We start from the raw sequence: 24,824 nt of genomic DNA, 5'->3' as shown, positions 1-24,824 counted from the left end.
AATAATGAAACTCGTTTATAACAAAATTATTTATAATAAAATCGTTTAATGTTAAAATAATTAAGTCTCACTATTTTTAGACTACAAACACTTCTAAATATCATTTTCTGGGGTTTTACACAAACATCAACATAAAAAGTTTTGATTTATATTGAAAAAAGGTTAAAAGTCTAGAGAAATATTTTATATATAATCTAATCAGCTCTTTTAATAAATTATATATTTTTAAAGATATATCAGAGGAAATTAATAAAAACACATATTCTTCTCTTTTATGATAATAAAAAGTAATAAAATTATTATTAGTATTACTATTACTATTATTATTTTTATAACTTTACTGTAAATAGTTTATATATATATATATATATATATATATATATATATATTTTGTTCGTAGTTTTATAATTAAAAAACTAATTAAGTTTAAAAAATATTAAATTAAAACAATCGATTAAATGTAAAGAGACGGTTATTTAAGGAGTAAAATTGATAAAAGCAATCACTTTAATTTAAAAGAGCTTTTATTTAAGAGGTAAAATTGAAAAATAGATGTGGGACATCTAAAATCTCTTTATATATATATATATATATATATATATATATATATATATATATATATATATATATATATATATATGGGTTGCTAATTTGCATACGTCTGTTTTTGAGTTGGTACATTTTAGTAATGTGTATCGGGTTTTAGTCGATAAAAATGTCCTAATATATCATGGATTCTATGTTTTAAGGTTAAGGGTATTTTAATAAATTTTTATTTTCAAAACTAAAAAAAAAACAAGAAACCCCTAAATCCTTGCCACCTCCCTTATTCCTCTCAATCATATCTCTCTCATCTCTCTCACTCTAACATTTTTTCTGTCATCGCTACTATTGCCGCAACTAAAAAAACCAGAAACACTCACGAATAAACAATTTTTTAGAAAAAAATGATTTTATAATGAGTTTTCATTTCATAATTTTTGTCTTATCTAATTTTCACAAACATAATGACATCCGAAGGAATTGGTAATTGCCTTGGAAAAAATTAGAAACATTTGGTTGTTAAACAATTTCTTACAAAAAATGATTTTATAATGAGTTTTCATTTTGTAATTTTTGTCTTATCTAATTTTATCTAATTTTTACAAGCATAATGACATTTGAAGGAATTTGTAATTGGCCTGGATGTTTTTTTAGAGATGATGATTCAACATCCGCAAATGATAAAATTATAGAGGTTACTGAAGATAATGAAATTAAAGGGATCTTGAATGAATATTTTCGTGAAGGCGAATATGTCAATGACTCAATTCTTTACAAAGGCAAATTGTTTAACAATGAGTGTTTTTTCAGTTGGGACTAGTGTAGGGATGACAGAGAAAATTTTGGAGTGAGAGAGATGAAAGAGAAAGGGTTGAGAGAAATAAGGTAGGTGAGCAAGAGTTTGGGTTGTTTTTTTCTTTTTTAGTTTTGAGAATGAAAATTATTAAAATACCCTTAACCTTAAAACTTAAAATCTATGATATATTAGGATATTCTTGTCTACTAAAACCTGATACACATTGCTAAAATATATCAACTGAAAAATAGGCGTACGCAAGTTAACAAACCCCTTAAATATATATATATATATATATATATATATATATATATATATATATATATCTCTTTTATATATATATATAGATTATACTTACTTTTTTTTTTAGGTTAGCTAAATAATATTTATACCTTTCTAAATCTTAAAGGAGATTCACCTTTTTTACTATTTTTAATAAAATGATATTTGTGTTTATTGTATTTTTAATAAAGTATATGTTTGTTTAAGATTAATGTAAAGTCTTAGAAATCGGTTAGGGTTAAATATCTTTTTAGTTCTTATACTATCAAACGATTTTGGTTTTAGTCTCTCTTTCAAAGTAGGGTACATTTTAGTCCTTCTTCATAAAAAAACCTTTGATTTTAGTCCTTCAAAACTAACACCGTTAAAAACCAGCTGATGTGGCTAATGGTAGACTAGCACGATTTTTTTTTTCTGAGTTTTCTCCCTCCCTCTCCCTCGTCACTTCCTTCCATCTTCCACCCAACCTTCGGTCGTAGATGCATCATCTCGATTATCCTAACCCACTCCCCTCCTCCCCCAACCGTTGGCACATCCAGTGACTCCAACATCATCGAGTAGTACTCCAAACTGCTCACGACGCCGCATCGGAACGACGAGGCAACTGTTGTAGCCATATCCGCCCACCCCTTGCTATCCACCAAAACCACCACGCTTGGAGATACCATCTGTAAGTCCGCCAAGAATGTGGCAACATTTCAGAGGTGGCGAAAAATCACTGGGGAAAGGAGCACGGTGGTGCTCTTGCCGTCCACGAGCTTCACTGCCTTAAAGGATAGCGTCTCGAAGGTTCGAAGCGGCACAAAGTCGACTTGGACGCGAATCCTAAGTTCGAGAGCGAAATGCGCGAGGTTTTCGCGTACCAGCGTGCTCTCAACGGCGTACTCTTCGGGAATGACGGTGGTGATTCGGAGAAGCATCGATTTCGTGGCCTTCTCCGTTATCTCCTTCATGAGAGAAGAGTATTGGCCCCTAAGGCCGATGTCAAAGTCGATAACATGCATGAAGGAGCATGCAGCGTGATCGAGAATCACCTGGTTAGTGGTGAAGATCGAAAACATTGGGACCGACGAGATTCCGGAGAAGGCCTTGAAGAGGGGAGCACCAGAGTCGTCGTGTAAGCCCAAGTACTTCATGATGGAGTCCCAATCCAAGTTGTGCAACACATGGTCGTCTAGGTCGAGACAATCTTGGGAGTCCATGACGACAATTGAGTGATCAGTGGGCTTTTCGGAGCCCGGGCTTGGGCTTCGGCACAGGTCGAGGACAGAGGTGGGCTCATAGCAAAGGCCCGTGGTGTTGAGGTTGGGAAGTGCAATGGTATGGAGTAGGTTATTAGTGGGTTTTGGGTTAGCCTGTGGGGATGAGGGAACGAGAAGTCTCATCGCTTGGTGAAGACTACCAAAAGGTGTTGCCGTATGACCTTGTTGTGCTCTATGATGTGAATGATGAAGAAGGGGAATTGTTGAAGGTTGAAGAAGGGGGCTTTCTGTTGTTATTACTGTAGCCCTTTTATCTTTGCTTGTGTGCGTGTAAAGGGGTGGGAACCGATTATATTGTAACACATGGTTGGTTTAAAGTTTGAAATGTGTTTTTATGTTATGGGGAAATGTCTTGGGATGTGATATAATATTTGTTCTTTACTTGTGCATCGTTGTAAGGGGAGGGATCGGTTATATTGTTAACACGTGATGGTTAGGATTTTTAAGCAATGTTTTATGTTATGATGAATGTTCTTTGATGTGTATAATACCTGTGTTTTATTCGAGCATCATTTAAAAGAGAATGATCAATGTGCACGTGAGTTATTATGGGATACAAATCACACTGTTGATGAGTCGTAGTGTTCGAATGAAGTGAGGGTTGCATGAGGGGTTCGCATAGAACTTTTAGTTTACTTTATCCTTCTTGATATCTTGCGTTGTAGTGAGTCAGTTCAACACTCTCTAAACTAGAGTGATAGTTGGGGTTGTAGGAATCTCGGTCTTCTCTTGCTTTCTTGTTGGAAGTGTTGGGATGAAGATAGTTATGGAGAACCTATCGTGGAGTGTTGGGAAAGGAGTGGGGCCTTACATCTAGGAGGAAGAATGTTCGATACATAGGGTTGTCTTGGACGGTAGTTGCACTGTAGTACGATGGTTTAGAAGATTATGTTGTGGTATAGGAGATAAGTAATTAGATAGTATGATGAGCATGTTTAGGGCGGAGGAAGGGGGAACTCTTGTCTCTTGGTTGGTTGAATAAGTGTCGGGGCATCAGCTTAGGATAGACCGAAGACATTGGAAGTGAAAGGTTAGCCTTTCTTGGGGATGAGTTGGGTGATGAGAACAAGGAAGATGGTGAGAGGTTAATTTGGGAGGAAGGTTAGGGTGTGTTTGAGGAAGTGGAATAAGAAAAGGAAGGAGTAGAGTGTAGCCTAGATGAGAGTTTATAGGCGAAATAAAAGGTGTGGACGGTTGATATTTACATGGAGAATAAGAGGAATAATGAGAAGATGAGGGTAGCTTTTAGGTATTTGAATGGCTGCGGAGGAGTTTAGTGGGGAAGAATGAGGAAAGGATTTCACATGGGGTTTGTGTTGGAAAGAAAAGGTTTGTTTGCATGGGGAAGGTTGACCGAGAGAGAAGGAAAGAAGACTTAGATCCCTTTAGTGGTTGTGCACAGATCTTTTATGCAGAGGCTATATTTTATTTTATGTTCGGGTCTGGAGTATTTCTTTAGGAATTAATAAGAAATTGGATAGAGAAGAGTAGAAGAAAGAAGTGTAGGAGAAATGCTAAAGAGACCAAGAGAGGGGTATACTTAAGTCTCGATTTTGAGAAAGAAAAATAAAATAAAGTAAAGAAGGAAAGAAGTGTTAGGAGTGGTGAATAAATAGTAGAAACAGAAGAAAGGGAAATTTAAGAAAGGAAGAAGCATGAAAGGAGAGGGACGATGATATTTTGACAACACTTTTTGACAACTTTTTTGACAACGGGACACATGTCATCAGTTTATTGGTTTATTTGAATTTACGTTTATAAATATTTAAAACAAACCAATCATAAGTTGTCACGTATATGTTGTCAAAAAGTTGTTAAAAAAGTGTTGTTAAAAGAAGATTTTCCATGAGAGAAATAGTCTGTGATGGTAGCGAAAGATAATCCTAGGGTTAGAAGAAGTAGAAGTTGGCTCTGTTGGAGTTTTAAAGTGCATGGGAGGTAGTTGAAAGCAAAATAAAAGGAAAATGTAATGTATTAAAATAGATTTTATTTGGGTATTTGAAGAAAAAGTGAAAAGTGAATGGGGTTGTTGGGTTTCATAAGAATAAAGTAGAAGGAGAATTGGGAAATTGAGTATGTGAGGGGATGTTGAGAGGGTAAGCTCCCATGTGGGTCCCACGATGTTAGATAAAATTGTGTCAGTCTACCGTAAGCCACATCAGCTCGTTTTTAATGGTGTTAGTTTTGAAAGACTAAAATCAAAGTTTCCTCAAGGAAGAGGACTAAAATATACCTTACTTTGAAAGAGAGACTAAAACCAAAACCACTTGATAGTATAGGGACTAAAAACATATTTAACCCGATCGGTTAAGAATAGAAAAGAGTTTTATAAATGATATTCATATATTCTATTATTAAAAAGTTAAAACTATAAATAGAATCTCATTTAAACATGATTCTTTTAATAAAAACGTCTATTTTTCTAAAACATTTTTTCTAAAACTATTCTATTTTCCTTTTAAGATTTTGATTTCTTTTCTCATCTGTTTTTGAAGATCCAAGTCTATTTTAGGACTTCTAATGTAAAAAGTAACAAATATGTTTAATAAGATTTGCTTATAAAATAAGTTTTATTTTTGTTTCTTTTAGTCAATTCTAGATCCCATTAGATGTGACCTCTAATAGGTTTGTATGTGGATTAGGTAATTCTAGTTAATTTTTTACTCTTTTATGATCATGAAGATGTGTTTAGATATTAATTTAAACTCTTCTTTTTAGTTAGAGCTACTTGACAATTTTGGTCTATTTGAAATTTATATGAATAAAGACTCTTTATTTAAGGTAAAGAAAACTAGTTAAATTTAATATAATGATAGAATTGAATTATAGTTTTATTGTTTGGACTGTTGTTTTTAGAGATGAATTACTATTGTTTTCTTTGTAGCTGATTTAATTTGGCTAAAATTTTCCAATTTGATTTATTTAGGATTGCTTTAAATTAAAACAAGGTATTATAAACTATATAAAGAGCAAAAATTGCATAAATAGACAAGTTTTACAACCTATTGCAGACAAATTAAAATCTAAAACTCTGATACAACACTAGACGCTATCACAAAATCGCTGAACATCACTCACAAGACTCAAGTCATTAAGTTCTAGTGGTCCAAGGCGTTATACACAACTTTAGTACCATTGAATACATTGAGTTCCAATTATCTAGGATGTTAAACGTCACTTTGGGATAATTGAATGTTCACTTGACAATGAGTGTTAGGATATCGACATTGGTCACTTTTTTCTTACATTACACACTACCTAAAATTGAATTAAGGGGCGCTTAATGATGTTAGGTGCTTGTTATTTTTGTCACCATTTATGTTTTCATGTTTTATTTTATGTATATATGGTGTTATATTATGAATAATGAATGAGTTTAAAATGAAATGTTATTCTAATCGTATGGATGGTGATAGTGTAAAGATTTCTAGTGAATAAATGTTATGTTGATCTTGAGTTAGGATATTCTGAATGTTGATTTTGTAAAAGGATTATTATCTTATAAACCCATGTAAAGGAAAATGTTTAGTTGTAAGAGATGAAAAAGGTTAATATTTAAAGTTTTAGTAAGAGACCAAACTTTGCAAATATAGAGATACAAGCTTAAAACATCTCAAATACTGTATTACTCCATAAACATGCTTGAAACTGCAATGTTTGGGCCAACAAAGACGGAAGAGTAAAAATGATAGACACCTTTTCAGAGGAAAAAGAATTAACGAGATGTGCGTAATTTTGTTAATGGATTAAACATCGTTTGAGATAAATGGTAAATGTATCACGTGTAACAGAATCAAAGCAGAGGAAGTGGAAGTGCGATTTAATTCGAATGCAAATGCCCTTTCTACTCTTCTATAATGACTTCACTTCACCATCCACTCTTCTAAAAAAAAATACTTTTTATATGGCTACCAACTCTTCCTCAATGGTTTGGTAATCCGCATAAGACTTTAAAATACCTTCAGTTATAGAAATGCTCCATGTTTTATATACATACTTATATGCCCAAGAGTCACCACGACTCAATATAGTTAGTCATCATTCATTAGAGGAAGTGCATCAAGACTGCCTCAATTACACGACATCAAATTAGTCGACAAATATCACATTATTACCATCTGATCATATCATATTAGAGCAGACAAATACACATAACAGCATCTAAGATCATTAATCTGATCGTATTCCACCCATGAAGGTCCTTGGATCAGGACAGTTTCCAGAAAATTGAGCTTGTGAAAAATCAAAACCTGGATTCTGCAGGAAGGCACAACAGAATCTTGAGTAGTGGCTTGAATAATGCAATAAGATCATCATAATCTGAACTATTAAAATCTGGGATCCACACAAACAACAACATACAACCATAAGGAATGGTGCTTTGAGGCAGAAAGATTGTTCCACTATAAACTAAATCAAATAATGTTATTAATGGCTAAGGCTACAATGGTGTAACACAATCTTTAACTGGCACAACAGACAGTTCTTGAACCTTACCAAAAGGCAATTTAATAATCATCAAGTTAATTTATAAATCACTTTATGTTTGTCCAAGATGCAGAAATTCAGGAATCAGCAATGGACTAGCTGCCACAGGCACTACGAGAAATTTCAGAATAAGTGGAAAAACCTTATCTTGTTGATTATGGCGGTGAATTCTATTGTATTTATATAGACAATGTCTGTGAGTTCTACTAAACCAGGAAGGGGTTTCCAGAAAAAAATAAATAAATAAAAATCCAGACTGTTAAGAACCAAACCCAAGTTAAATTTAAAAACTGAACTGTTTTTTTATAAAGAAACTGAAATGAACTGAATTTATAATTACACTGAACATAACCGAACCATAAAAACAGTTCAAATTTGAGAAAACAGTTAAAACATTCAATTTCGTTTGCACAAACTGTTTAAAATTTCAGTTTAACTAAACTGGTTTTCCAGTTTGGTTCAGTTTTCAAACAATTCAGTTTGATTCAGATTTTTGAACATTCATACAGAGGGAAAAGATGTATTCCGTTATGATAGGATAATATGCATCTGATGACAGGATAGTATTCTACATAATTTATGGCAATAACATCTGTTAAAGGAGGAGGGACGGGGTTGGAAGGATAGAGTGAGGAAGCTACTAACACTTAGCTAGAGGCCATGACTTTGGGAAGCACTTAGAAAATAGAAGGTAAAATAAATTAAACTTCTTCAAAAAAATTAAATTCAGCTTATGTGCAACAATTTTATGCAACATTAGATGAGAGAACTTCTATAAAAGTTGAAGTGCAGAAGTTGATTGAACTTTAATTCATTATACTTATTTCCATTTTTGTTTAGGGGGAGTGTCAAAATTCAACAGAATCAATTCAGAGCAGAATAATCCGTGTTGGCCAAAAAAGAGGTAAAATCTTGATTCAGAGTTCCGGATACCCTCTAGCAAGAAACTTCAAAATATCTTAAATATCATGTACGCACATGAGATCTAAGCAGATGCACCAAAAAATGAAATTATCTTCCAAGTTCAAGAATATCGTTGAAAAAGTCTAATGTGAGCAGGGCAATTATGTTTATAGGTGAACTCATGCCAACTGTTCAGGCAAACTTGACATTTGTTTGAGAGGATAAACAAACACTAAAATGAGAGCTTATCATCTAGCAATAAAGTATCAAGTGTTGGTAGTCAGCAATCTTAAAAACTACAATTTTCATCTTAACATCAATTTTATCCACATTAGATACCCACAAATTAGTACGCAGAAATGAATAATACCTGCTAATTATCAGATCCTCTTCTCAATGTTATACACTACTTAGGCCAAAAAAAGTATCAACCAAAGAACACACTTTGGAAATAGAGGAACACAACCTAACAGCTAGATGGGTAAACCCAACAGATGAATATGAAGGGAATAATAATAGCCCATTAACCAGTAGGAAAAGAAACAAACATAATAAAATTCATTACTTTTTGAAAGTGTAGAATACACAACATTTTTAAGCATACAAGAGACATCAAACAATTAGAATTAATATCCTAGAATCCATGTTGATAATTGCTTCTTAATATTAGTAGTTAGGCAATTAGCTATTGTATAAAAGTAATACTCTATGTATCCAATACAGAGAAACAATAAACTTTGACAATGATTGAAGTTTTGGTGCTTTGATACGTGAACAGTACCAAAACTTGAGGGCAACACAACTATATTAAAAATAGTAATAAGTAGTTTTTTTTTTTTTTTTATCTTAAAATGGTATGGATAAAGGTTGGAATGGCAAGGGTTAAATACTCAGGAATAAGGCTTATATGCCAATAATCAATAGGCTTATTTAGTAACTTGATCCTTATATTTAAGTCTTTGATTCGTTTTAGACCCTATATTTTTTTACTCAATCCCTACTTTTTAAAAAAGATTCAATGTGGTCTCTTATTTTTTTAAATGAAATTGACATGTGACACCTTCCAAATAAGGTTAACATCAATTTAACTGAAGGTGCCACATGATGAATTTTTTCTCTTTAATAAATTGAGAGAAGCTCGACATATACTTTGAAATAAGGTATGATAAATCGCCATACCCCAATTATCCATATCTTTTAAATCATCTACAAGCTTAAAAAATTTAAAACCTATATAAAACTTGGCTAAAGATGAATTGCAAGAAATAAGAGAATAATATCATAGTATAATTTTTCATGTAGAAGACTGAAAATGAATTGCTAAAATTTCCTACCATAACTACAAAGGACACCGAGAAGCACATGCTATACATGTCATGGGATTGCTGCAAATGAATTCCAAATTGAAACACCTGGAAAAGGACTGTGATGAAAGCAAAACTTACCTCCTCTTGAAATCTCTGAAGCATGAGACGTTTCTGTTCAAGATCAGTAGAGTAAGGGTCCAACTGACCCTGACCTAATATTGGAGAAGCCCATGTCTGGCCTTTATCTCTCTTCTGCAGTGTTATATGCATTATATCATCCTCTGCAAGTCGAACTCCAAAATCAGCATTACCAACAAACTTAACCAAATCACACTTATTTCATCATTGATTTTGAAAGAAAAAATCTTCCTAGTTGCAATCCAAAGCCAAACGACGCCAGCCAATTAAAAATCACCATTTCAATAACTTACAAGATTATTATGAAAATCAATAAATTTATAACATATCTATTCCTTCTATGGAAATTGGATAATTCAGAGATGGGAGTGTATCGTGTAGCACATGTGTCAGACACTTGTACTCCTCAGATGCTTCCAAATACGTATACAAAAAGTATCCAACTTTTTTATTTACTTTTATAATTATTTTCTAAGACTTCTGGGATACTTTTAGGTGTATTATCCAAAAAGTATCCAATTCTTTTTCATTTGATTCTTTTAAGATTATGATTTCGATAATCCAAACAGTATCAGAAAAAGTTTGTCTGAAGCTTCTTGAACAATCATATCCTTCGTCATGTTATGAGAGAAATTGGCGTACATACTTCTTCATTTATTATTTGAAGAGAACCAAAATTTTAATGAACAGGTAAAATTCTCTCTTGTTGAACAAAACCTAAAAGTTATGCCGTTTCTAGATGATATGAACAGAGAAGAGAAGAGTCATAGAATTAAAATTAGATAGAAATTTAAATTTAGCAATGCTTCTGAATTGTAAGCTATTGTGTAGAGTCAATATTTACCTTTAGTTCTACAATAGATGTTTTTGTTCATCCACTTAGCTATGGTACAGAAAAAACTATACTTTTTCGTTACTATGACAAATGTATTTTAGTAAATTGTGATCATCATAGTTCTGAATTAATAAAAAAGTATCAATGTCTCTTTAATTATCATTATTCTACATCTATATAAAATATTCTATAATTTTTTAACATATCATGTCGTATTCTGTGTGGTATTGTACCCATGTCATACTTAAGTATCCGGGCTTCATCGTATTTCTGATTAGGTCACAATAAAGAAGAGACTTTTACACCGTAAGTGCATGCATGATTAAATAAAAAAATATATATCAAATCAATTCGGGGCGAAGGGGAAAAAATTAGGGATTGATTAAACCTTTACCTAGGGTCCAAAAAGAAGAATCTGTCTTCACTGGGCAAGGGAGATCATGCTGAGAAATAACACACAGATAAATAAGGGGAAAATAAAATAAAATAAAATAAAAGCAACAAAAAAATTGAGAAAGGATATGAAGAGGAGGAAAATTATACTTACGTTGAGATAGGGGGGATTGCCTTTGATGCCAAGTTCGAGGTGCTTGGACTGAATCTTACAGTAGAATTGCTTGGAATGGACGTTGGGAGGAAGATTTATGTAAATATTGACCTCGTCGAGGGTTTGATCCCACTCGAACACCTTTTCACCTAGAATCACACGTACACACACGGACTTGTTTAATTCGGATGCAATTGACGAAAATTCACAACAGAAGAGAACAAACATGGAGAAATTAAAAAGCACCGTTGTGGATAAAGCTGTGACGTTTTTCGGGGGCTAATTTTTCCGCCATTTGAGGTTCTAGGGTTTTCTGCACTCTTGCTTCTTCTCTCTTTTGATTCTTATTCAGTTCTTCTGCTTTCCCGTTTGTTCGCGCTGCTTCCTTTCTTATTATTTTTGGTAACTGTAAAATGTACAGTTTATTTATTATAATCTCTGATCAAAGAGATACATTATTTTTATGTATTTTCTTAAAATCTAAAATCAAATATTTTATCAACACAAAAATAATAGATATATTTTTATAACTGCTATATTTATCTAGAATTTTATCTTCAAATTATGACAATATATTTAGTGTTATAATGTATTTGAGTGTATTATGTTTAAAGAAAAGGTGAGAGAAATAATTTCTAAATAAAAGTTAGTACTTTAAGTTTAAATATGATTTCAAGATTTATCACATTTGCTTCACTCCAAATAATCATTTATAATTCAAAAATATTACACAACAAAAAGAGTATTACCAAATCAACCATAGTCAATAAAACTAATTTTCCTTTGGAATAAAATAATACGGTTGTATTCTAAATTAATCAAAACTCACATTAACTAAAATAATAAAATAGTTTATGACTTAATCATTTATTATATTGTATGCCGTCAAGTCAACAATTTGCTAAGTGGTTTACAATCACCATATTAAAATTCATATCTAGTAATGGTTGGACATTGAGATAACCAAACAATCATAAACACTTAAGAAAAAGCTTTAAGTATCACTTAATTAAGTTTACAAGTAAAATATGTTTAAGAGGTATTAAACTATGATTGAGTTTATAATAATTATAAGTCCATCTCAAAACTTATAAGTATGAGTATAAGATAAAGAGGTAGGTGATTACATTTATTTTTAATTTAAGATTTTACTGTGCTAATCGAAATATCATAATATTGATTTGAGATACATTCTCACACAACTTGAAGGAGAAGAATTATTTTAATTTTATCTCCGTTTGAATTACAATTGATTGGTGTTTAAGTTATTATAAGTATTACTTAAATAATAAAAATATTACTTTAGAGATACACTTATAATAATACTTTCCAAAAACTTACCCAATTCACTAGTGATCAACCGATTGAGCAATACAAATTTTAATATAGAGAGAACCGTTTATGACATTTCTTATACTCACAATTTAAGTCTTAACTTGAATAGGAAGTGTTATCGCTTAATCATATATTTAGGTGTTCAAACAATAATAATTTTGGTTTGAACAATAATTTGACAAAACTTAATAGTTATACAAAATAATAATTTTTATAAATTTTAAAAACATGTTTCAAATTCTAGTTTTTCATATTCTAAATAATGTAACAAGTTTGAAATGTAATTCTAACTCATTTAATAACAATTGCACTCTATGTGGTTAAATATCCTTCTTACCAACTACAACATTTAAATAAGTTACTTAAGACAATATCTGGATATTATTTACTAGGTACTTAATATTAGATAACTTGTAGCCAGTACAACTGACAGATGACCACCAAATACTCTGTGAGAGATGAGTTATATAATTGGATATCGAGGATTGTACTATTAAAGGGATAAATTCAATTATCACTAGTGGATACCGAATACCGGGTACTATATTTTCCATATCAAAGCTTGCATTCATCCTTTGATAACTATATTCCTTACTACTTATTGACCCAGGATACTACGTACTATTATCTCCTTATGCTTATCGAAAACATTATTACGTTGGATAACTTAGTAAAAAATAAGTACAGTTTTTCAAGGATAACTTAGTCATTGGGACTTTGGGCCAATGAGTCAATAAGTGTAACATGTTCAAATGGAAGTCCATGAAAATCAAAACATGTCTATAAATATTATTTTAATTATACTTTATTTCACTTTTGTATTAATCTAGATTTTATTAGAATTTCTTATCAATGTTAATTTGAGTATCAGAAAATCTTCGGTGGACATTTTACCATTTGATAAAAGGTGAATAAGGTTTAGAAGACAAATAACAAGAAGAATTTACCGAGTGAAAAAAAGACTTTTCAAAAATAACTTTCTTTTCCGCAAAAGGAATTATTTTTTTTTATCATAAGTGTAATATTTTATTTTGACTTTTCCAACTCATTTCAAAGTAACTTCAAAACCACTTGAAGCACCATATTAACCAATTCCATACAAAAAATATAAAATACAATTTCAGCATTAATACACTCAATTAGTTAGAATCAACCAATCACTTATAATTCATTTTTCCCATTACTCGATTATTGTTTGTGCACCTCACTTATATATTATAATAATTGATAACGAGTGGAAAGGCCTAACTATTATAATAATTGATAACGAGTGGAAAGGCCTAACTCAATCCCACAAAACCGACTTGTAAGGTGAAGTTTGCACCTCACTTATATATTATAATTTGGCCTTATTTCTAGTCGATGTAAGACTTCCAACAAAAATAGCTAGAAACATGATAACAATCATAAAAAAACCACTAAAACTCAAATATAAAAATGAAATAGTTGAGAGAATATTATCTCTCAATTCACATAACAATAAAACATCAAGACACTTACAAATAAAACTAAACAATTAAAAGCGATTTTTTTAAAAGTAATATTAAACTTATTTTAAATTTAATTATGATTGAAAAAATGTCATGTAAATTAGTTTTCTCGTACTTTACATTGAAACAGATGAAAAACAAAATGATAGTTAAAGAGAGAAAAGAAAAACAGAGGCACGCAAGAGAAAAATATAAATAAATAAAAAAACATAAAAAGAAAAAAATAAAAATAGCGGCCGTCGGCGCAAAACTTTACGTTATATATGTGAGAAATAACAAAGAATCTCTCAAACAAAGAAGTTATGAAAATAAATGCTAAACCAAAAAATTTCTTTCATAGAATTATTTTTGAAGAAATGTTAATTATTAATTAGCATTAATTAGTTTAAATCTATCTTAACTGTATAGTTTCCCACTTGGACAATCTTTACATATTTTTTTATTGCAACGTATATTCAAATTAGAAACTGTTTTCTCATTTCTTTTTGCAGCAAATATTATTTTTGCAATAGAAATGTGATTGAATTTCAATTACATGATTTACCATGCTAAATTTAAATCTAAACAATACAAATTATTGTCAATAATTTGTTTTATCAAGATACGTAGCACATATGTATATATAGTACTATATAGAAGGAAACTTCGTCCCTTTAGCCAGTCTTTAAGAAGAAGCTAACTGCATAGACCAACGTTCCTATTCGTTGTTTCTCTGCATAATTACCACAATTTTACTTACGGATTTTGATGCTTAATTTCGTTCCTATTATAATTATTGTCACTGTTATTATCAATATTAACCGTAATGATAACAGTAATGGTACCATTAGTGATAATCATTCATACTACAAAAGTTAAGCACTTCAAATTATTCACTGCTAACATCCAACAGTGAAACATTCAAGCTAGCTAGCAAGAGCTGAAAATTCCTCGAAACTTCAAAGTTGTTCAAAAGAGCTTCATTGTACATGGTTACATACGGCTTCTAATTGCAAGTGAATGGAAGCTACATTGTACGTGTAAATAATAGGGGTCTGCACAATAGATTTCTCACTATAACCAGTAATAGAGGATATATACATATTTTACCTGATTCAATTCACATATTCACTATAGAGAATTGACAAAAGTCTTGGTTTGGTTCCATCAAAATGGCACACCACACCATGGAGGAGGACTTGAACATCTTGGAGATGAACACTGAGCCTTGTAACAACAGCAATGCAACAACATGTGCAAAGACAGCACCACCACCACAGGAACAGAACAACCTCACATCTTCAACTTTGACAAAGAAGTGTCCATTTCTGGTCACCAAACTTCACTGCCAAAGGCTTAGGAGTTTCACAGCAAATTTGAAAGAAGTTGTTTTCGGCACTAAGCTTGCAGTGCTTTTTCCTGCTGTCCCTTTAGCTGTTGTTGCAGATTTTTATGGCCTTGGAAGGGTAAGTGTATATATGAAACAAAATGTTCCATCATTTTCAAGTGATTATTTCTTCCATATATACCATAATGTTAATTAACATGAAAATTTTGTGGCATGAAGTGTTTGATTAATTAATTTTCTACCATCTGTAGCCTTGGATTTTTGCTCTGAGCCTGCTTGGACTCACCCCTCTAGCTGAACGTGTCAGCTTCCTTACTGAGTGAGTTTGCATGTGACTTCCTATCTGAAGATTATGTAGTAGTCACTGCAAATAAATTATCTTTGATGTTTATGTTTCTAATTCTCTGAATCTGTTTGATTTTTCGTTCAAAATTGAAGGCAAATTGCGTATTACACTGGCCCCACAGGTAAAAGTTTATAAACCATATTATCTGTCGTCATCTACATGCAATTGAAAACTATGATAAAAAGAAAATTAAACAGTGAGTTAGGTAATAAGTACAGGATAGTGATAACTAAAAGGTTAATGTGCTTTTTTTAACTTTGATTATCTAAATTTACAAAGTTCTGCTTTAAAAGGTTAATTAAGATGAAATGAAGATTAGAATAGTCTTTATTTTTAACTCAAGGCTAAGCTGAAATAAATAATTTTTCTTACAAAAGCCAATCGCCTAACATGTGAGAAATTATGTGAGATTACATCGTGTTGAGTTTCAACCAATTAAAAGGATTTCAATCTAATATGTTTGGATTGGATTGGTTCAATAAAAAATCCTTAATTTTTTCAAATTGAAGAAAAAATGCAGCAGTAAATTTTTCTAAACAACATTGTGACAATGAAAAGTGATTGAATATTTTTCAGTTGGAGGGCTTCTAAATGCAACCTGTGGTAATGCAACTGAGATGATCATATCTTTGCTAGCACTTCACCAAAACAAAGTAAATGTTGTGAAGCTCTCTCTGTTGGGTTCCATTCTCTCAAATCTTCTATTAGTTCTTGGAAGTTCACTCCTCTGTGGAGGCTTAGCCAACCTAAGGAAGGAGCAAATATATGATAGAGTACAATACACAATGCTTCTTACCATTTTGTTTCAGTTTGAAATTTTTCTCACTGTTTAATGTTCTTGCTTCTGACCCTGAATTTGTTTTGTTATTTGGTGATCAAATGAACAGAAACAAGCAGATGTAAACTCACTGGTTTTGTTGCTGGGGTTGCTGTGCCATTTGCTGCCATTAATGTTCAGATATGCCTTAGAAGGAGAATATCATTCAATAGCCACTGGCACTCTACAATTATCCAGAGCAAGCAGCATTGTTATGCTTCTAGCATATGCCGGATACATCTTCTTTCAGTTAAAAACACATCGACAACTTTTTGATGCACAAGAGGTGATTGATGTTTTACCCTTGATTCAGCACATTTCATAAGCTTTACTCCAACAATTTTGCTAAAGAAATGGCAATTCCTCTTCAATATATGACACTCATTTTGACTTATTGAGGATGTAAAACAAGCTTTGACACTTTATATTTTATAGAATAAGTTGGCCTAGTTAAAAACTCTTGTGTTTTGACATAATAGTAAGTTTTGGATACAGTGATAAATTAAACATGTGACTCGATCACAGGAAGATGAAAACGAAGAAGAGAAGGCTGTGATAGGATTTTGGAGTGCATTTACTTGGTTGGTTGGTATGACACTTATCATATCTCTGCTTTCTGAATATGTTGTTGCAACCATTGAGGTACATACGAATAAGTATTTTCCCTATATTATTCTTGAAGTGCATATGTTCAGAAATTTCAAAGGCTTGAACTTAGATTAATGAGTTGTCGATCCTTTCATGCTCAACTAGGCTGCTTCAGATTCTTGGGGCATTTCTGTTAGCTTCATTAGCATAATTTTGTTACCAATTGTGGGAAACGCTGCAGAGCATGCAGGCTCAATCATTTTCGCATTCAAGAACAAGTTGGTATGGTTTCCACATCAATTATTTTGCTAAGCATAATTTTCAATTTTGCATATAATGTTAAGCTTGTCGAATGTGTTTAACTTAAAACATATATTTATGATGCAGGACATATCATTAGGTGTTGCTATGGGATCTGCAACTCAAATTTCTATGTTTGTGGTGAGGCTAAACTGTTGTTAATATTGTGTATAATGCAAGGTCTGAATGTGGAAAATATATAATGTTATTGCACCAAATTTTGATAAACTAATCATGAATGACAGATTCCATTAAGTGTGGTTGTTGCATGGATAATGGGTATAGAAATGGACTTGGATTTCAATCTCCTTGAAACTGGCTGCCTTGCTTTTACAATTATAGTTACAGCATTCACTTTGCAGGTAAACTATGCATAACATAACACATTCTGCATATCTATTTTCTTTCTTTTTTTTCTAACATGATCTTATTGCATCTCATATAGGATGGAACTTCACACTACATGAAAGGAGTGGTTCTTTTCCTGTGTTACATCATCATTGCTGCATGCTTTTTTGTTCTCAAAACTCCACTAATCAGTAAGTATAAATCTGTGTATTCCAATGCATGAAGCTACATTTACTGTTGTGTTCATCTTTATTAGTTTTGACATGAAATGATGGTGGATTTGACAGTGTTAATTATCTGTGTTACAGATGAAGCATAGAGTAGGGTGAAATTCTGAGGTAGACCATAAATTGAAATGAGAGATGCATCCCCTTTTAGGTGGATGGTTGTGTCTTTGAAACTAAAGCTTGGAGGTCCACCAGAATGTCAGAAAACCATAGAACATAGCTTTGAATGTTTCCCTATAATAAGGTATATACACACAACAGTGTGCAATTTAGGGTTATAATTTGAAACCCCTTTTCCCTTTTCTTCACCTTTTCCATGTTTCCCGCTTACTCCATAATCACATCTTTCTTCACTCAATGTAGAAAATAGATACTCACTGAATAAAGTATCATGTTTTTCCTTATTTCTTGCCTTTATAGAGAAACTCTCTTTTCAACCTTTCTCATTACTATTCTTTTTATTAACAGAAACAATCATGATTATTTTTATTTAAATTTAATCACACATTTATTACTTAGTTTTTTCTTTATGTGTACATTTTGTCACACACATATATAATTACTTTATATTTTTTTTAACATTTATTCTCCCCAATATAATTTATTTCATATTTAAAATAATTATCACCAGAAATGGATCTATAAATCAATTCCCGTTTTGCCAATTAATACATAAATACCTAACGACATGTTAACGTGTCATGAACAAAATAATAATAATAATAGAATGATATCGTAATCAATTTTTTCTTTCACAAAATCTTTTTTTTTTTTTTTTTGTATCGTTATAAAATATGAGTTAAATATGACAGTAAAACTGAGTGATAACATTATTATACATTTAATACCATAAGCGGAAATTGAAATTATGATAAGCCAAAGATAAAACTATTATAAATTTAACACATTAATATTATTAATCAAAAATTAAAATATGATAGTAAAAAAAATATTGATTGATAAAATTTGTAAAATGAAAGTTTAAAAATAAAATATTTAGTAAACTTTTAACTAATAAAGTGCAAATTTATATTCATCATCAAGCAACTTATGATATAAAAATCACACTTATGTGATTTATTATTGATATATAATGTAGAAAAATTACATAAATATCACGTAAAATTAAACTTATTTATAGAACATTATGCGCGATTTTTTTAAAATGTTTTTTTTTTTTTGTAAATCATAACTCGTATTTATATTTAATTTTTTAAATTTTTTTAATATGTTTTTTTTCAACTTTCACTTTGCTTTATATCTTATTCACTTAAATGAATTTGGAGAAAAGTAATTGAATGAATTTGAGATTATTTGAAAATAATTTTTTTTATTATTTATTTGAGTGGAGTTGGAAATAAGTGAAAATGGATTTGAAAGTAAAATTTGTAAGAATTAGTGTAGGATTTGATTTATATGATAGGTTAAAAAAATTTATTTCCAAATTCATGCTCACTTACCTTCAAATTCACTCAAATAAATAAACAAAAAATTATTTTTAAATTCTCTCAAATCCATCCAATCACTCTTTCCTAAATCCATTCAAATAAAAAAACCTGACTGTTGCAAATAAAAAAATTCTCAATTTTAGAATATAAAACACCCAAAAAGTGCAAGGAAAAACATTTCCTCCGAAAATCATGAATTTAATTTAATGATTATAAATGTTTAATGGACTAAAAAAGTAACATTATCATGCATGCATCCAGTAATTATTAGCATTAACATTTTTTCCTATTAATCACATAATGGCAAATAAAATTAGTACAATTAACATTTTGACTTAATAGACTTAGAAAAATTCATTACAAAAGAAAAGACTATAAGAAAATAATTAATCACATGTGCATATAACTATAATAGCGGATTTAACTAATCCCCAACTAACTCAACTATATTATAATGGTTCTACTAACCTATTGTTTTTTCCTACCTAAAAAAAGCACTCCTATTAAATTAAACCATCTATAAAAGAATAATTTACTCTTTTATTTAAAATATTAATTATTAATATGTCGTTGATTTTGAATGATGGTAAAATTTTATTTCATAAACATCAGCAAAAATAACATATACTTTACAATAATGTTATGGTAAAAATTCTTATTTTTAAATTCTTCAAAAAATTGGGCTTGCAAACAAGGTGTGGGCAACAAGGTGATAAAGTAATGCCTTTCTAATAATTTAAATATTATTTTCTTACAATTTTAAATCAATCAATAATTTTTTCATAATATGATTATTTATTTCAAGATAATAATTTCAAATACAGTACCTAATTTAAAGATACAAAATGAGTGAAATCACTATCAATTTTTATAAGTTACTAAAAAGAAAATTAATAATAAGAATAATTTAAAAAATAATGGATTCATAAGTGAAGATATCACTTATTACTCATTAATATTTTGTTTACTGATTATTAATTTATCATAGTTATTTTATTTTGTTTAGTAAAAAGAGTATATAGTATTAATAATTACAACTTTTAATTTTACCATGTGTATATAATTTTGAAATGTGGAACTTAAGACCCACCACTATTACCTATTATTATATTATTCCGACAGAATGAGGGAACACGGTTTCCTCCAAATTAAAAAAAGAAAAAAAAAATAATAATGATTCACCCTTGGAATCATAAACCCTATATATTCAAACATTTATCTTGAGATGCACTACATAGTGGTAGGGCTAACTTAAGATAAATAATTTTTAAATAAATATGTATAAAAATAACTAAAAAATAGACTAAATTAAATGTTGCATATTAAAACCAATTTCCATATTTTGTTTTTTAAATCCTTTCGTCTATATTTTTTATGTACTTATAAAACAAACTAGTTTATTTCTAATTTTCAACTTAGAACTTTTTGAAAACGTTTATTATTATATTATTTTGTTTACTTTTATCTTTAATACACGAAGTTATGTAATTAATATAAAAGGATATTGATAATTGACTTTTTATTATTTTTTATTAGAAACGTGTAAGATGACAACTGCCAAAAGTATCAATACATCAATAGTAACAATGTCCAAAGTATCTCGATTGTTAAATACAAGTCACCTGTAGTTTTATATTACCAACAATATTGTCTAACTTTAATAATAAAATCTAGAGCTGTTAAAATGGGTTAAATCCGCGAGTCAATCCGGCCCACCACGGGTTTGAGTCGAGTTGAATTTGAAAAAATTGTATTCTTTTTATGCAGGCTATATTTCAACCCGGCTCGTACAGGTTGAACCCGTGGTGGGCCGAGTTGGCCTACCAACCCACCAACCTAATTTTATTTTATTAAAATTTAATTTTAATTTTATAAAAAAATATTTATTATTATTTTTAGCTTGAAAAAATTATTTAGGTTCTCTATTTTCAAAATTAATTAAACATCCATGTTGAAAGTGAAATTTGGGAGTGAAATTTGTTTAAGTTTGAATTATAGAAAGTTTATAATATTTTTATTTAGGAAAAAATTGTAATTAAGTGGGCCAGTGAGCCAACCCGTTTACTCACCAACCCGTGGTGGATCGGGCCGGATTCGAATTTTTCTGGTTCGCTAATAAACGAGTCGGGTTGGGTTGACTCACTAAATGATCAACCCGTGGTGGGTCGGACCGGGTCAAGCTGGATTACCCGTTTTAACAGCTCTAATAAAATCTCACATTTTCTACTACCAAACGTAAGGGTTAAGAAAAGATTAAATATATTTTTAATTTTTGAATTTTTATATAAAATTAAAATTTGTTTGTATTTTTAATATATTTTGATTTTCAACTTAATTTTAAAAATAAGAGATATGTTCATTTTAATTTTTATAATACTTTTTTTTGACGTCTTAAACATATTTTATTTTAACCTTTAAATTGTTTATATAACTTTTTTAATTGATATTAAAGTAAGAACATGTTAAATTGTATAAACAAAACAAATGTTACCATGAAATATATTTAAAAGTTTATCATAATTGGATTAAAAAAAGTGTATTTTTTTTAGGTTTGGAGACTAAAATATGTTAATGTTTTAAATTTGGAAGAATTATAATTTTATATCAAAATTCAGAGTTTAATTTAGGTTTAATCATTTCAAAGGTTCTTATTTACACAAAATCGTCTCAAATAGATCATTGTATTTTTTTTTATTTCAATTAGGTCTTTATTTTTATAAAATTGAGTTAATTGAAATCTTACCGTTAATTTCAGTGGACGTGTTAAATTTACTGTGTCGTAGCATGCTGACGAAGCAATTAATTTAGACAATGCTTTATTATGTCTTTTATAATTAAATAGTGTGCCAAGTCAGAATTAATTGCTTGTCAGTATGCTACCACACAGTAAATTTAACACATTTACTGAAATTAAGGTAAGATCTCAATTAACTCAATTTTACATAAACAAGGACCTAAATGAAATAAAAAAAAAATACAAGAACCTATTTAAAACAATTCTACATAAATAAGAACCTCCGAAATGATTAAAATTTTAATCTATTAAAAAATAAATGATATATTGTGAGTTGAGACCTCATGTAGATAATAATGTGTAAATATATATATATATATATATATATATATATATATATATATATATATATATATATATAACTTTGCTTGGGACCGCAAAGCAACATTGCAACGGCCATTGGCATACCTGCCGGTTGAGTTTGGAACTCAGCACTCTTGATTCCTCCACCTATTTTCAATTAGCATGTGGCTTTGGTCAAATTTGATTCAATCATGAACTACATACTTGCTATTCTTTTTTGTCTAACAAATTTTATACCAAACATTAACAGAAGCTACAAGTAGTTTGAAGCAATGGTATCAACTATAGTATAATATAATAATGTGGTTGCCGATGATAAAGTACATATTTGTAGCCATATTTGAAGAGCTCTATAAAATAACACATTGATGTCTCTTATCTTGGCAACAACCAGCATCTATCTTACTTGGAATTTTAAACTCAAACCTCTCTACCTTACAAGTCACAACTATGCCAGCCCAGAAACACTCCTCAAAAGAAGAGCAATATAAACAAGTTGATGGGTGTTAGGGCAGTTAGAAATCCACATTATTGCAACCCAAGTTCCAAATACACAAAATGAGGCACCACATTCATTAGTATAAAATGGTTTCAGTTTGGGAAGAAGGGTCAGCATCTAGAGTCCCCCATATGGCAATGGCAACCACAGAGGAGACAAACCATGTTGCTATCATCTTTGGGGTCACTGGACTTGTTGGGAGAGAGTTGGCTAGGAGGTTGCTACTCTTGGAACCTTCTTGGAAGGTTTATGGTATAGCTAGAAAGCCTGAAACACCACCAACCCTTATAAGCCCTCGTTACCATTTCATCTCTTGCAATTTGCTCAACCCTTTGGAGACCCAGAAGAAGCTGTCTGCTTTACAAGATGTGACTCATGTGTTCTGGGTCACATGGGCTAGCCAGTTCCAATTAGAGACTCAGGAAAGTTGGGACCAGAACAAGGCTATGATGTCCAATGCTTTGAACTCTATGCTCTCAATAGCCAAGAGTCTAAAGCATGTTTCCCTTCAGACAGGAACTAAGCACTATGTGTCACTGCATCCCCCCTTTGATGAAGAGAAGCTCCATTGTTACTGCTACCATGAAGAGTTTCCCAGAATGAGCAGATCCCTTAATTTCTACTATGCCCTGGAAGATTTGCTCATTGAGAAACTCAGTGGTAAGGTGTGTTGGTCTGTGCATAGGCCTGGTTTATTGTTGGGTAGTTCTGTCAGATCAACTTATAACTTCATGGGGAGCTTGTGTGTTTATGGGGCTATTTGTAAACATTTAAGGCTACCTTTTGTGTTTGGGGGGACAAGAAAATGCTGGGAGGAGGCTTATATTGATGGATCAGATGCTAGGCTTGTAGCTGATCAGCACATTTGGGCAGCAACAAACAGTGACATAATTTCCAGCAATGGCCAAGCCTTCAACTCAATCAATGGTCCAACTTTCACTTGGAAAGAGGTTTGGCCAATTGTTGGGAAGAAATTGGGAGTGCAGGTTCCGCAAGACATGCTTGTGGAAAACTTTTGGTTTTCAAAAGCCATGGTTGGGAAGCAGAACGTTTGGGAAGAGATTGTGGAAGAAAACGGGTTGGTTCATACAACTGTGGAAAATATGGCCAACTGGGAGTTTTTAGATGCCTTGTTTCGTTTACCTTTCAAACTCTTGGGGAGCCGAGACAAAGTTGATGGACTTGGTTTTGGTGAACGGTATAAGACATTGAATTCAATAATGTATTGGATTGATTTCATGAGAGATGAGAAGCTGATTCCCTAGGCTTCTTGGTGGCTTTGACTTCAACTTTGAAGTTTTTGGTAGCAGAAATTTATGGAACACCAGAATATGGAGTTTAGTGGCAGGGTTTGCTTTGCATGTGCTGGTTGACCAGACCCTTTATTGCTGCATAGTTTACTAGTTTATATACAGATGGAAGCATCCAATTTAATAATGTATATAACTTATTTTCTACATCAATGTCCTTTTGTGTCACTTATGTATGGATACAGGTGGAGGTGTTGCTTTGTCTTCATCCTTTGACAATAACTAATTCTATCTTTGGTTCTAGTCTATGTAATCAAAGAAAATTTTAATATAAGCTCTCACATCAGTTTATTAAATGTTCAGGCAGTTCTCTTATGAGTTCTTTCTTCTGCTCATATTTGAGATTATGTTATCTTCAATATTTGATTATTTGTCTGTTAATCTTCGTAATGTTTTATAAGTATTAACTGCAAAATCGTGTATTTAGGCTTTGTTAAAAAAAAACATTTAATTAATATTTTAAGGAAAAAAAAAAGATAAAAAGGTGTGAAACTGTTTCACAATGTAAGATTAATTTAGTGTCTTAGTTTTAAGAGTAGTTAAATGAAAAAGTTTTTTTTTTCTATAACATTTGATTTTACATCATCAAAA

At 31.0% G+C, this 24,824-nt stretch overlaps 3 protein-coding genes and 1 pseudogene across 4 annotated transcripts; 2 read left to right on the top strand and 2 right to left on the bottom strand.

The window, feature by feature from the left end:
* Window positions 1–1,943: 1,943 nt before the first annotated feature.
* Window positions 1,944–3,006, bottom strand: LOC106774778 (annotated as a pseudogene).
* A 3,803-nt stretch (window positions 3,007–6,809) lies between these two features.
* Window positions 6,810–11,508, bottom strand: LOC106775077 (nudC domain-containing protein 2). 2 transcript variants are annotated; one of them, XM_022786834.1, is made up of 5 exons: window positions 11,348–11,508; window positions 11,102–11,250; window positions 10,949–10,997; window positions 9,720–9,862; window positions 6,810–7,218 (listed from the first exon to the last, which is right to left on the bottom strand). In XM_022786834.1, the coding sequence occupies exons 1-5, from the start codon at window positions 11,394–11,396 to the stop codon at window positions 7,054–7,056; spliced, it is 555 nt and encodes a 184-aa protein (XP_022642555.1). In that variant the 5' UTR covers window positions 11,397–11,508; the 3' UTR covers window positions 6,810–7,053. The 2 variants fall into 2 exon arrangements, with proteins under 2 accessions (XP_022642555.1, XP_014517602.1); XM_014662116.2 differs by having other exon boundaries at window positions 6,810–7,140.
* Window positions 11,509–15,010: 3,502 nt separating this feature from the next.
* On the top strand, window positions 15,011–18,236 carry LOC106775478 (vacuolar cation/proton exchanger 3-like). The gene is made up of 11 exons (XM_014662604.2): window positions 15,011–15,371; window positions 15,505–15,572; window positions 15,692–15,720; window positions 16,176–16,372; window positions 16,487–16,702; window positions 16,942–17,058; window positions 17,170–17,286; window positions 17,392–17,445; window positions 17,550–17,666; window positions 17,750–17,843; window positions 17,961–18,236. The coding sequence occupies exons 1-11, from the start codon at window positions 15,078–15,080 to the stop codon at window positions 17,969–17,971; spliced, it is 1,314 nt and encodes a 437-aa protein (XP_014518090.1). The 5' UTR covers window positions 15,011–15,077; the 3' UTR covers window positions 17,972–18,236.
* Window positions 18,237–22,684: 4,448 nt separating this feature from the next.
* Window positions 22,685–24,535, top strand: LOC106774777 (3-oxo-Delta(4,5)-steroid 5-beta-reductase). The gene has a single exon (XM_014661815.2). It carries the CDS (start codon window positions 23,010–23,012, stop codon window positions 24,186–24,188), a length of 1,179 nt encoding a protein of 392 aa, XP_014517301.1. The 5' UTR covers window positions 22,685–23,009; the 3' UTR covers window positions 24,189–24,535.
* The last annotated feature ends 289 nt before the right edge of the window (window positions 24,536–24,824 follow it).

Source organism: Vigna radiata, chromosome 10, assembly GCF_000741045.1.
Source record: "Vigna radiata var. radiata cultivar VC1973A chromosome 10, Vradiata_ver6, whole genome shotgun sequence".
NCBI classification, from domain to species: domain Eukaryota; kingdom Viridiplantae; phylum Streptophyta; class Magnoliopsida; order Fabales; family Fabaceae; genus Vigna; species Vigna radiata.
This window is presented reverse-complemented; position numbering and strand designations above follow the sequence as displayed.

Coding starts and splice junctions, on each gene's coding strand:
- LOC106775478 (XM_014662604.2), top strand. CDS start 15,078: ATGGCACACCACACCATGGAGGAGGACTTGAACATCTTGGAGATGAAC. Junction 15,372..15,504: donor ATTTTTATGGCCTTGGAAGG/GTAAGTGTATAT, acceptor TACCATCTGTAG/CCTTGGATTTTTGCTCTGAG. Junction 16,373..16,486: donor AGGAGCAAATATATGATAGA/GTACAATACACA, acceptor TCAAATGAACAG/AAACAAGCAGATGTAAACTC.
- LOC106774777 (XM_014661815.2), top strand. CDS start 23,010: ATGGTTTCAGTTTGGGAAGAAGGGTCAGCATCTAGAGTCCCCCATATG.
- LOC106775077 (XM_022786834.1), bottom strand. CDS start 11,396: ATGGCGGAAAAATTAGCCCCCGAAAAACGTCACAGCTTTATCCACAAC. Junction 11,251..11,347: donor TCACAGCTTTATCCACAACG/GTGCTTTTTAAT, acceptor GTGTGATTCTAG/GTGAAAAGGTGTTCGAGTGG. Junction 10,998..11,101: donor GCAATCCCCCCTATCTCAAC/GTAAGTATAATT, acceptor GTTATTTCTCAG/CATGATCTCCCTTGCCCAGT.